Raw genomic sequence first — 12,659 nt, forward strand, 5'->3', positions numbered from 1 at the left:
GAAATTGTACTTTGCAAAATGCTAACTGGATCTCGTAGCAATTTCAGACTCCTTAGCACGGTGCTTGAGATTCTCCACGCTCAGCCAGCCTTAACAGCTGCATATCTGTCTGCCTTTTCTCCCTGCATGTGTCTTGGTGCTGTAGTCAGAGTGGAACCAGTCAACATTCGCTGGATACATCCTTTGTTTTCCTGATACTTTGCTTTTATTCATGCTTGCTTTTTTTTCTTTCTCAGATGTCACCTTCCATGTCATTATCTCACTCATTCAGTCTCCCAACAGAAATGCTCCCACCTTTATGTGAACTGCTTTGTGTCTCCCTACTCTTTCCTTAAAAACAGACCTGTTTTCTTTCCTCTGAGCTCTCTAAATTCTTTGCATTTATCTAATGTCAAAAACAGTATTTCATCTGTTACTGTCTTTGTAGTATTTGTTTTCTCTTCCTAATAATCTTAATCTCCTTGACAGAAACCATCTTACTTATTTTTATGTCTTACAGTTGTGACATATATTCTATCAGTTTAACAAATTACTTTTAATGGGCCATGCATAGGTTCCAAAAGACTCTAAATTAAAAAGGATCACAGGATTGAAGGGTCATCAGAGATAAACAGTTTTCAAACAGTTTGAGAAAGAAAAATCATTTATTGCGAAGGACTGGGAGGCACAATGGGATCAGAGTTCTCCATAGTCATACTAGATGCTGGTAGTCAGTAGAATGCAGAGTGTTGGAATGGAGGTCTTTATTGAAAAGGTGGACTCGGTTACTTAATATAATGGAACATTGGGGGGAAATTAAAGATATGATGATAACAGATAGAGAAAAAATAGCAAAGGCACTAAGTAACTTCCCCTGAAAATTGTGTCAGAAAGGAAAACTTAGTAGGATGGAGGGAGAGGAGGTGGCTTAAATACAAAATTAAGTCCTAGTAACAGTAGGAAGTCGACAGAATAATGCCTACAATGTATAAATCAGTATAAGAGTATTATTTAGAGATAGGGTACTAACTATCAAAGAAACAGCTGGAATAGTTAAAAACATAGGTGCCTCCATAGGAGCAGGTGAAGAAAATTGGGAAGGTGAGTTTTTAATGTATTCCATTGGAGGTTATTTTAGAAACAATTTTGAACATTTCACTTGGGTAAAATTCAAAAATTTTAACGTGTCTGAGCCCAAAAATTGTCAGAGTGGCAGTTAAAAATAAATATTGAGTCGAATTACTGAAATCTTTAGCGTAAGTGAATGCTTTCACTCAGTATTAAGAATCACGTATTAAATGTAAGTATGGCTCAGCTTTGGAGATAGAAATCAGATTGGGTAAGCGCTCTCTCTCATATTGCTTACTTTCAGCCTTAGAGGAAAGTGATGAAGATAGGTATTATTTTTACCCATATTAATAATTGGGGACATTGGGCTCAGAGACAGTAAGTAATCCAAGGAACACACTAAGGAAAGGACAAGGACTTGAACTCACCCATGCTCCATGGGCCTTTTCCCATTCAACTGATTGACTCTTAGATAGAGTAGTACTTCAGTATCTTTCTAAAATTGTTCTAACAGTAAATAAATAATGACTCATTGGAGGGAGGAAATTAAAAGACTAATCCTTACACTGAAAAAATATTTCATATTCGTATTTCCCTACTATACTTGTGATTCAGACCATGCTTTTTTTTTCTTAACTCTCTGAAATTTTTAGATGTTTTTCAGTTAATTACTAAGTGAATAATATCTCTCACTTGGAATTTAGTGTGCTGATGACTTGTGTATCTTAGGATATTCAGGGTGTAACTATTATTTGCTCTTCTCCATATGACTTATTCATCCAGAAGGAGAAATAAATGAAAAATGTATGTTAGCATTATTCATATGAAAGCTCCTGTTGTCATTATTTGATGTTACTGTGATCTAATAATGTTATCAGTTTTTCCAGAGGGATGTTTTATTGCCGTAGAATATTCACTGAAGCACTTACAAGATAAACCTTTCAATGTCTCTTGGAAAATTAATGACTTCAACTGTGTATTAAAATTTTACCTACCATTGCTCATTAGAGTCTTCCATAGTTTTGGTAGTCAACTTCTAATTATGATCATTGATATCAGAATAATGAGGTAGGGTGTATTTGATTAAAATTATTTCATTAGTGAAGATTTCTACTTCTCTAGCTTTTGAGAGTGGCAATGTGGCTTGATTGTTAAGAGTGTGAACTTTGGAGCCAGGTGGCCTGGGTGTGAATAACTCTCTCTGCCATTTCCTTGCTCTGTAGCTTTGGGCAGATTACTTAGTGTTCATGCCTCAATTTTCTCATCTGTAAAATTGAGATAATAGTATTACCTATCTCTCAGAATTGTTGCAAAGATTAAATGAATTCATACCCTTAAAGTGTTTATATAGGAAACACTATGTAAATACTAGATATCAAACGTCATGTATTGAATGCAAAAATTTTCATCAAATACCAGTATGTGACTTGACTTCATTCATAAAAATATTTATATGTGTGAGTATATGAAAATACTGCTTATAGTGTTTATGTCTGATAAGTGGAACTGGTTTTGGCTATATTATTTGAATTTTTTGAAACAATATTTCCATATTTTATATTTTATATATATAGTAAGAAAAACAATTTTTGTGTCCATCAAAAATTCTTTTTAAAGTTTGAAAAATATTGCATCTAATATTTAGACATGTTTTATCTTTCTTCAACTGTCACCTACACATGTAGACATAAATTTGAAGATAATTTATAGAGTATCACCTAGAATGATCTTTAAAAATGACCCAGTTATGACGTATTAAAAAATCTATTAGCCGAGGTCTCCCTTTCTTGAAGATGAGACTAAAGCTTGCAGTTATCACTGAGCAGGTTGATCTTTGCTTTCTGAAGAGTCCAGCAGACATTGTAAGTGATTTTCCTGTTGAGAATCTCTGTGTATAATGAAAGATTTGCTGTTGGGGTTGTATTGCATATGTGCAGAGTAGGAAGGCCAAGCAGAGGTTGAGAATTAACTATTACAGGAAACCAATCCCTTTTCATCTATCATCTTGTTTTGCTTGCTCTATTCCTTCCCCCTCACTATGGTGGTCATTCTCATTGCCAAGAGATGTTACAGTGTTTTCGCTTAGCACTTAACGCCATGGTATGTAGGCACCACAGGCAAGTACCACAGTTGGAAATTCCCTTCTCCTTTATTACAGTCCCTCAGAGTTCTTTCTCCCCTTTCTGAGTGATTTTCTACAACAAAGTCTTGGACCTGGACCTTAAGGTCATTTATCTGACCTTCATTTCCTCTTTCATTACTCAACTAAAAAAGCCTTCATTTGATTCTCTGATTGTCTTTTGAAATTTAATTTTGTACAAAGGTAAATAAGGTTATTTCTTCCCAGTCTTCCCCATACTCCATTGTTTATGAGCATATCACTATTTTTATTTTCTTTTAACAACTTTTAATCCACATGCTGGTTAATGTGCCTTCAGATATTCCAAAATTGATTATTTTTGATACCTTCCTTCAGTTGAGTTTTATTTATATTCTACCTTTAATTACTTAATTCAAATATATTCAGCTATTTTCTTAAGATTATCATTCTCTATTTTAATTTTTTAAAGCAAGTTATTGATCATTTAATCAGCGTGTAGGTTGATTGAATTTTGCCATTACAATTTAGCCACTGAATATAGATATTTTATTTCTGCCTAAAGAATAGAATAACTGAAATCATAGAAACATTTGTGTACCTTCACCCCTCAAAAGTATTTTCCAGTAACCTGGCAAAAGTGTATATGCAGCTGCTACAGTAGAAATCAGTCTGCTTGTTGTTATTTTTTTTCTCCTTCAGAAAAAGAGTAAAGCATAAGAAAGCTTAAAATGGTTCTTGATAGGGATTATATATGGGCATGGATTTTACCCATTGACAGCACTGAAGTTTACCCAATAAAGTAGTGATGTGTACTTGGTATTTATATAGGTCTGCAGATCTTTAAAAAATGTTTTTCACTGAGATATAATTAACATGCCAAAATTCACCCTCATAAAGTGTCTAGTGTGTGGTGTTTTTAGTATATTCACTGATTGCATAACCAGTGCCACTATCTAATTCTAGAAGTTTTTTTTTATTATTTGCTGTTTTATTTTATTATGAGAATTTGATTCTAGTTTCCTTCTTGATTAAAAACTGGGGAAAAAATAAAACCCTTTTATTGGTAAGTATATACATGACTGTATGTTCTATATTTTAATCTCTAAAGAGTTGTACATTGTTAGACTTCCTGATACTGACTAATACAGGTTTTTGATTTAGTGTACAAAATTTGACACCGAGTTACTTGCCTGAAATCATAAGGATCATTGAAGTCGGTTTTTCTGGTTGCACCTTGTCATTTGCTGTTCTTTGGCACATATCTTGTCTAAAGTTCTTTTTACTTAATTTACAATTAATTTGCAGTTAATAGTGATGTACAGTCAGTTTTAAATAATTAGTGTGGTAAACATTTCCGTGTAGTTAGCTTTGTTCCCAGTGGGCATCAGATAATCATGTCACAGAGACAGTGCATTATTTTGTTCTGGCTCTCTAAACAAATACGATTTTACCACCAAAGAAACAACGATGTCAGAGGGCTATAACACCAAGCAGGTTCTCTGCTTGCTCTGTGTTTGCTCCCTTAAAATATTTTTTAAATTATTTTTTATTATTTTTACATTTTATTTATTTGAAAGAGCACATGTGAGCTCACGAGCAGGGAGAGCGGCAGAGGGGAAAGGAGAAGTAAATTCCCCTGCTGAGCAGGGAGCCCAAAGTGGGGCTTGATCCCAGGACCCCAGCATCATGACCTAGCTGAAGGAAGATGCTTAACTGACTGAGCTAGCCTTAAATAAAATAGTTTTGATGCTCATTTATTTCAGTTCACTAGTTTATTGAGTGTCTTGGGTAAATTATTTCCTAGCTAAGAGTCTTAGGTATAGATAGTTGTGTGGTTTATATTGGTTGTGTACATTATACTGCTTGTATACATTTTATGATTTTAGGAAAAATAAAATTAGAAATAGTAGAAAGAAAGAAATCCATTCAGTTCATTTATTTACTCAACAAATATTTATTGAATATCTATGCTTGTGCCAAGCACTGTTCAGGTATTTGGGATATATCAGTGAATAAAAGGCATTGATAAAATCTCTGCCCTTAGAGCTTATATTCTCGCATATTTGGGAGATAGATGATAAAGAAAATACATAAGAAAGAACTAAGTAGATTATATTAGTACAATGGATTTGTAAATGCTGTGGGTAAAGAATAAAAGTGAGGAGAGATTGGGGCAAATTTGAATGAGAGGTTCAGGGTCACCTGATTGAAATGACAGTTGAAAAAGATACTTAGAGGAGTCCAGGGGTTTCCAGATGTTGAGGAGTAGAGCGTTCCAAGCTGTTTGACTGCAAAGGGGAGTAGAGAAATGAGGTGGCAGTAGCTGGTGGGGAAGGTGAGGTCAGGGGATTTTTTTTTTAAAGATTTTATTTATTTATTTGACAGAGAGAGATCACAAGTAGGTAGAGAGGCAGGCAGAGAGAGAGAGGGGAGGAAGCAGGCTCCCCACCGAGCAGAGAGCCCAATTTGGGGCTCAATCCCAGGACTTTGGGATCATGACCTGAGCCAAAGGCAGAGGCTTAACCCACTGAGCCACCCAGGAGCCCCAGGGGATTCTTTTTTTAAGTGGGAGAAATAATAGCATATAAATAACAGTATGCTGAGGGGACTCAATGTAGTAGAGGCAGAAAAATTGATACAGGAGAGAGAAATGAGCACTCTTGGAACAAAATCTTGCAGTGGGGGTCAGGAAATCTAGTCCATAAATGGGCACTGGTTTTAGAGTGGAACTTGAACATTTAATATGAAAGGTGAATAGGTGTTCTTTGTAGGCAGTCACTTTTTTTTTATATGTCACTTTCTGATGTCTGAAGTCTTCACACTTGTTTAAGTCTTAAGAAAGAAATGAGAATTTTTAGAAAGATGCAGGTGACTTTATGAGGCAAATAAAGCGCAGTTTTCTCCCTGTTTTACAGATTTAATATATGTTATCCATGATATTCGGACTTTCTGTCTTGCTAATGATAGTGACATAAAGAGTGTCCCTTAAATCCTAGCTGAATAAGTTTTTTATGACTGCTTTGAAAAAGCAGTAATTACGGTTTTAAGGTTGCTTGTCTTCTACATTCATTAGAAAGTGAAGAGATAAAAGTCATTGCCCTTGAAAAACACTTCTAATCAATTAGAGCTCAGACTTGGGAGGTCTGTCATTATTATCCCAAACTGTGCGCCTATTTTTAAGGTTTTATGCTTTGCTAATATGAAGGCGTATTGGTTTTCCCTGCTTTCTACTTACTTCCTATGTCCCTACTTAACAGTGCATTAAGTGCCATTTGAAAGAATACTAGTTTTCAGGAACAAACTTGAAAAATTGGCTTTGTTTTTAACAGGGACAATTTTTAAGTCACTTGATCACTGAAATCAAAGAGTGATATTTCCCATATCATTCCAAATGTTTAGTATTATTATAGTAGTTTTTGCTTTCTTTATAATTCTGCTGAAATATTTAAAGGAGTGACATGTTGCCATCTCCTTGGAAAGGCATCAAGACAAATTTTTAGAGTATATTAGATTGTCCCAGTCAACCAAATAGTTAAATTATGTTTAAGGTTTTTAAAAATAATCCGTCAGTTTACACTTTTTCTCAGTGAACTTGGTCATTACCAACTATTTCAAAAATGTTTTCATCCCCGTAGGTAATTAATACTAACCATTCTTCTATTTTATTTTGTAAAAAAAGAACCTATATTGCAGTCTCTTCATTTCTTATGTCTTCACTTACTTTGGGCGTTTTGAGCACTCAGTTGTTAGAATCCTTCTTTTCTTTAACACTGGTTGTGGGCTTTCTTGGAACCAGATTCAGAGTAGAATTTTTGTTTGTTTTATGGGTTTTTTTTTTCCCTTTTAAAAACTTTTTCTTTTTGGTATACTTTTGTCTAACAAGTGGATGGTTTTCGATAATTTATTTTTCTGCTGACAGTGAACTTCTTTTTAATTTATTAGTTTAATATACAGTGGAAACTGAAGGGAATTTCTAATATAATACAAAGTAACAGTATTGTACATTTTATCAGTGCCTAGTTTGTGTATATTTGATATTAAGGATAGCATTGGTGATCTCTTACCAGATTGTCTTCTCTCCCCATCCCAAGCCCCCAATAAATAAAGGTCTTTCTTCCCCTTTTTAAAATTAGCTTTGTATTGGGAGTATAAAATTACTAAATTTAGAACTTCTTTAATCTCAGAGTTGGACCTGATACATTTTAGTGTAGTACTGGGATGTTTTGTCTTGGGCCTTCAGCTTTTTGATGGTTTGGGGACCAGTGTTACTCTGTTCTGTTCTTCCCCCTTAACCTTTTAAAGTAGCACTAAATAAATCTGAAGGATGTCTAGGAAAATGATATGCTTTCTTCTAATGATAATCCTTTTTGTTATTCTTTAGAAATTTAGAAAACTTGAAAAATTTAAATTTGCTGTTCTGTAGGTTTTAGAAAATGGGATAAGATTTGTAGAATACCTTTATTTATCAGTGAGGCATGCTCATTCTTTGTGGAGATAAATGGAAATATCTGATTTTTTTTCTTTCCCTAGACCAGAGGAAGAGTCTTCTTCATCCTCCAGTGATGAAGATGAGGATGATAGGAAACAGACTGATGAACTGCTAGGAAAAGTTGTGTGTGTAGATTACGCTAGTTTGGATAAAAAGAAAGCACTATGGTTTCCCGCATTGGTGAGTAACTTCTGTATAAAAGAGTTTAATTTTCAACTAGTTAGGTTCATGAAAAAAACAACTGATAATCTTACTAATGGTTTTCATAGGTACAGAGTAGGGAAATGGTACTAGCATCATTTAGTTTACACAAAGATTACTTTCCAAATTGTCCTTGAGTACCAAGAACTCTTAAAGTCATCCAAGAAAGGCAAAATTACAGTAATTTTAAAGGGTAGGTATGCGGGAGTTCATTATACTGCTCTATATTGGGTAGAAGATTCATAATGCAAACTTTTAAAACTCCTAAATTCATCATACGAAAGACTGTAGAAGAAGAGAATCTTTTTCTGCTGTTATTTGCAAATGATTTCTGTTTATCATTCTTTTCAGTGAACGTGATTTGTATTCTTTATCCTGACTGCTTATCAGCTCACTGTTTTGCACAAAGTATTGCCCAATAATTATAAGAGCTAATATATGTTAGCTCTTATAATTAAAACTTCTGTTTTAGGGGCACCTGGGTGGCTCAGTGGGTTAAAGCCTCTGCCTTCGGCTCTGGTCATGATCCCAGGATCCTGGGATTGAGCCCCACATCAGGCTCTCTGCTCTGCAGGGAGCCTGCTTTCTCCTCTCTTTCTGCCTGCCTCTTTGCCTACTTGTGATCTCTGTCAAATAAATAAATAAAATATTTAAAAACAAACAAACAAAACATCTGTTATATCTTAAAATTAAAACTCAAGAGGGCAATTATTTGTTTTAATAAATGTAAATACTTAATGATACCTTGGTACCTCTGCATATATCCATCTATCAATCCTAATAGTTATTGGATGCCTGCCATCTGCAAGGATTGTGTTAAGACCTTTACAAGGACTATGAGGCAGGTAATATTATTTATCCTCACTTAGAGATCAGGAGATTGAGTATTGGAAAGTATTAGAAAGACTGAGTATTAAGTAACTTGGTTAATGGTGAGCTGAAAACTTAAGTATTAGGGTATATGATCATTTCTTTTTTCCCGAAGCACTAAGATTCTTTGTAAGAATTTCTTTTGCAACATGTTTTAAAAACCAGTTTTGTGTATCTTTTTCTAAAATAACAGGAATACTAATTTTTCGCTGTTAATATATTCAGTATTAAGATTCTCTCACCCATAGTTTCTAAATAATTTCCACGATGATGAGAAAAATATTTAAGGATTTATGGTGTTGAATTGTCAGTAATTAGTGTAGGAACCATCACAGTATTATTTAAAGAATCTTATAATTATTCATATATGTAATCCTCCCCCCGAAATTGGATAGTGGATGAATAATTTTTATCAACTAGAGTGTAAAATTGTGTTGTGGATCAAACAGTCTTGACATAGGCACATAAATAGTATTTGGGATTCAATTTTTAAAATTTGTTTTTATAAATTGAGTAAATTTTGCAAGTATTTAGTAACATCATTGTGTTAGGAAGTAGCCCCCATGTGTTGAGCACCTGCCATGGCCAGGTACTATGTGAAGCTGGTTCATATAAATAGTCTCATTGAATCCTAACTGAGACTGAAAAAATAAGGGGAATTTACCCTATTTTTTTTTTTTTTTAAAGATTTTATTTATTTATTTGACAGAGATCACAAGTAGGCGGGGGGTAGGGAAGCAGGCTCCCCGCTGAGCAGAGAGGCTGATGCGGGACTCGATCCCAGGACCCCAAGATCATGACCTGAGCCGAAGGCAGCGGCTTAACCCGCTGAGCCACCCAGGTGTCCGTATTTACCCTATTTTAACAGGAGGAATTCTTAGCTTCCATGATTCACGCGGTCTTCTTTTCATTTTCCTTTACTGTTTCTCCTCTAACCAACCTTTAAATGTTGTTGTGCAAGGTGCAGAATACGTTACTCTGTATTCTCTTTAGGGTGATCTCATCCCCTTTTATAGTATCGGTTGCAGAGTTACCAGATAAGAATGCCTTAGGGACCAAGACAGTCATATACATGGGTGAACAGGATGAAGTATGGATTATTGTTCCTGAGGCGGAATGGAAAGCGAACCCATTTACACACTACCACCAGTGCTGGCCAAAGCTACCATATATGTAGTTTTTGAAACGCATAAGAGAGTGAGTCCTTCAATAGCTCAGTTGGTAGAGTGGAGGACTGCAAAACCCATGAGAATAAAAGAAAAAGGTAGATTTTGTTCACAGTTTTAGACCCAAGTTTAAGCCCCTGATACTTAGGCTATTGAGTCCCAAGTTTATATCTTACAGTTCATACTTCCATTCTGACCTCTGGACTTGGGTATCTATTCAGTTTCTCCATTTGGATGTCCTTCAGCCATCTCAAAACATAATAGGTTTAAAACTAAACGTATTCTCTCCTCCCTCCTTCCCAAACTTGGCCCTCCTCCAGTGTTTCCTCTCACAGCGAATGACGTCATTTGCACAAGACAGAAGCCTGAGCGTCCTCTGCTCAGTCAGCCTTCACTTCCCTAATTGCCTCTGATACTCTCTTTCCTTTAATACGCCATTGCCACTGCTCTCCATCCGAGTCGCCGCCTCTCTCCCCGGGGTGGTTGTGGTGGCTTCACCTCGTTCAACTTGTGCCCTTCTCTAGCCCATTTTCAAGTAATTTTTCATTCTATTTTATTTGTTCTATTCTATTTTATTCTTTTTTTAAAGTTCTATTTATTTAAGTAATCTCTACCCCCCCATGTGGGGTTTGAGTTCAAGACCCCAAGATAAAGGGTCATATGCTCTTCTGACTGAGCCAGCCAGGCACCCCCAAAGTAATTTTTATTTATTTCATTTCTTCAAAGTATTTTTATTTTATTCTTTTTAAAGATTTTATTTTTATTTATTTATTTGAGAAAGAGGGTATGAGAGAGAGAGCGAGAGCACGAGAGGGGAGAGGTCAGAGGGAGAAGCAGGCTCTCCGCTGAGCAGGGAGCCCAATGCGGGACTGGATCCTGGGACTCCCAAGATCATGACCTGAGCCGAAGGCAGATTCTTAACTGACTGAGCCACCCAGGCACCCCTTTCAAAGTAATTTTTAAGAGGCAAATCTGTTATAACATTTTCCTGTTTCAGGGTCTTTTCCTTAAAGATTTTAAATTTTATCCTAAGAGTTAACATAGCCTAAAATGCTGGAAAAATCTGAACCCTTCTTATCTCCCTTATCAGTCCAAGCAGAAAGTTAGCCACACTGACCTCCTTTTGCTCTCTGGAATGGGTTCCAGTACTTGATGTCTCTGGACCTTCCCATTATTTGTTTCCACTGCTTGCCGTAAACACCTTATACTATACACAGGTGAATCCACGTACTTCCTTTGTCAGGCCAGTTCCCACTCAGTCTTGAAAATGGAGCTTAAATGTTGTGTCTTCAAGAAAGTGGTCCCTACCTACTTAGTAGATAAGGACTTCACCCAGTAGCAGTTAAATACACGTGCTCTTACTTGTTTAGTGCTTGTCTTCCTGACTGTAGGGTGCAAGCTCCACGTGGGGACGAGCAGTGGACTGTCTTGGTCTCTTGTTCTCTGGCATCTAGTACAGTAGCTCGAGGTGGCAGTCAGTACCTATAGAGTGACAAGATGAGTATATGAGCAAATGCTAAGTATTTACCTCAGGACTTTATTTGAAATGACGGGGAAATTTTCCTTGATGCTAATAATGTATAAAAGACTTTGATCAAGGAGTTCATTCAGAAGGCCATCAGCATTTAAAGAATGCCTAGTACAATGCAGTTGCAGTTACGGAAAATGTTAACCAACTCCTTAAAGACCAGAGAGAACAAACGTATTTCTAGCTGCTTTCTGACATGTGGTGAGAGTACGTGCCTTTATGTTCCATTGTGTCATCTCAGAGCCATGAGCCATGAGCCCATCCCTAAGACAAACCTGTCATACTTTCTTAGCTTGTTTTTCATTTAGAAATAGAACTATTCTGTTAACTTGTTCTTGATATGCATAGTGGGCTGTCTTGGAATTAGAATGCTAAAAATTCTTAGATATCTTGCAGCAGCCTTTGGGAAGACCAGCTTTAACCTCACTTTATTTATTTTATTTTATTTTTTTAAGATTTTATTTATTTATTTGACAGAGATCACAAGCAGGCAGAGAGGCAGGCAGAGAAAGCGGGGTGGGGGAGGGAAGCAGACTCCTTACAGAGCGGAGAGCCCCATGCAGGGCTCGATCCCAGGACCCTGAGATCATGACCTGAGCTGAACCCACTGAGCCACCCAGGCGCCCTTAACCTCACTTTAAATAGCAGCTGAGGTGGCTCCAGCTAAGTCCTCCCTTGGGTAATGATCAGTCCCACACAGCCTCCATGTCTTTTTAAAAATGTTTACTTTTTAGAGTGGGTGGTAATATGAAGAAATTTTTGTGTCTGTTATATATATTTAAATGTAAGTAGTAAGTAGAACCTCATCTCTCGCTTTTTTAAGATCGAGGCTGCTCTGGTTGAGCATCTGATACTGGCTCCCGTTTTGGTTCCCACAATTCTCCTAGCCGTGGCGCACACTCTCTGTGAAGGCTCAGCCTTTACTTCCGGTCCGGCCCAGACCCCACTTTCATGCCGGTGTCCTCTTTCTGACTAGAACTTGGTCCGCAGCATCAGTCTAGGCATGGCCTTGCTTCTGCTTCCGACACAAGCCTGTGTCAAAAACAATGTGGGGAATCCAGAGAGCTGGAGGGATAGAGGATGTAAATTTAAAATTACTTGTGTGTATTCCCACATGCTTGGAGCTGTTTACCCTACAAACTGAAATAAGTTTTTAAACTTTGAGCTGAAATTGTTTTTTGAAAGGATTTACATAGTTGATACATAAATATCTATAAATGTGCTCTTAGTTCTAATAGTTTCACACTTTTTTTTTTT

At 36.4% G+C, this 12,659-nt stretch overlaps 1 protein-coding gene across 5 annotated transcripts in view; it reads left to right on the forward strand.

The window, feature by feature from the left end:
* The window catches only part of ARID4B (AT-rich interaction domain 4B), a 142,539-nt gene that overhangs the window by 71,083 nt on the left and 58,797 nt on the right, over nucleotides 1-12,659 (forward strand). For all 5 annotated transcript variants that reach the window (XR_006383268.1, XM_044239333.1, XM_044239335.1 and 2 more), the window contains exon 8: nucleotides 7,679-7,817. Coding sequence is in view for 4 of the 5 variants with exons in the window: in XM_044239333.1 (XP_044095268.1) it covers nucleotides 7,679-7,817 (139 nt within the window). In the remaining variant the exon portion in view is untranslated. The remainder of the gene's footprint in view (nucleotides 1-7,678; nucleotides 7,818-12,659) is intronic.

Source organism: Neovison vison, chromosome 2 (assembly GCF_020171115.1).
Source record: "Neovison vison isolate M4711 chromosome 2, ASM_NN_V1, whole genome shotgun sequence".
Classification (NCBI taxonomy): Eukaryota; Metazoa; Chordata; class Mammalia; order Carnivora; family Mustelidae; genus Neogale; species Neogale vison.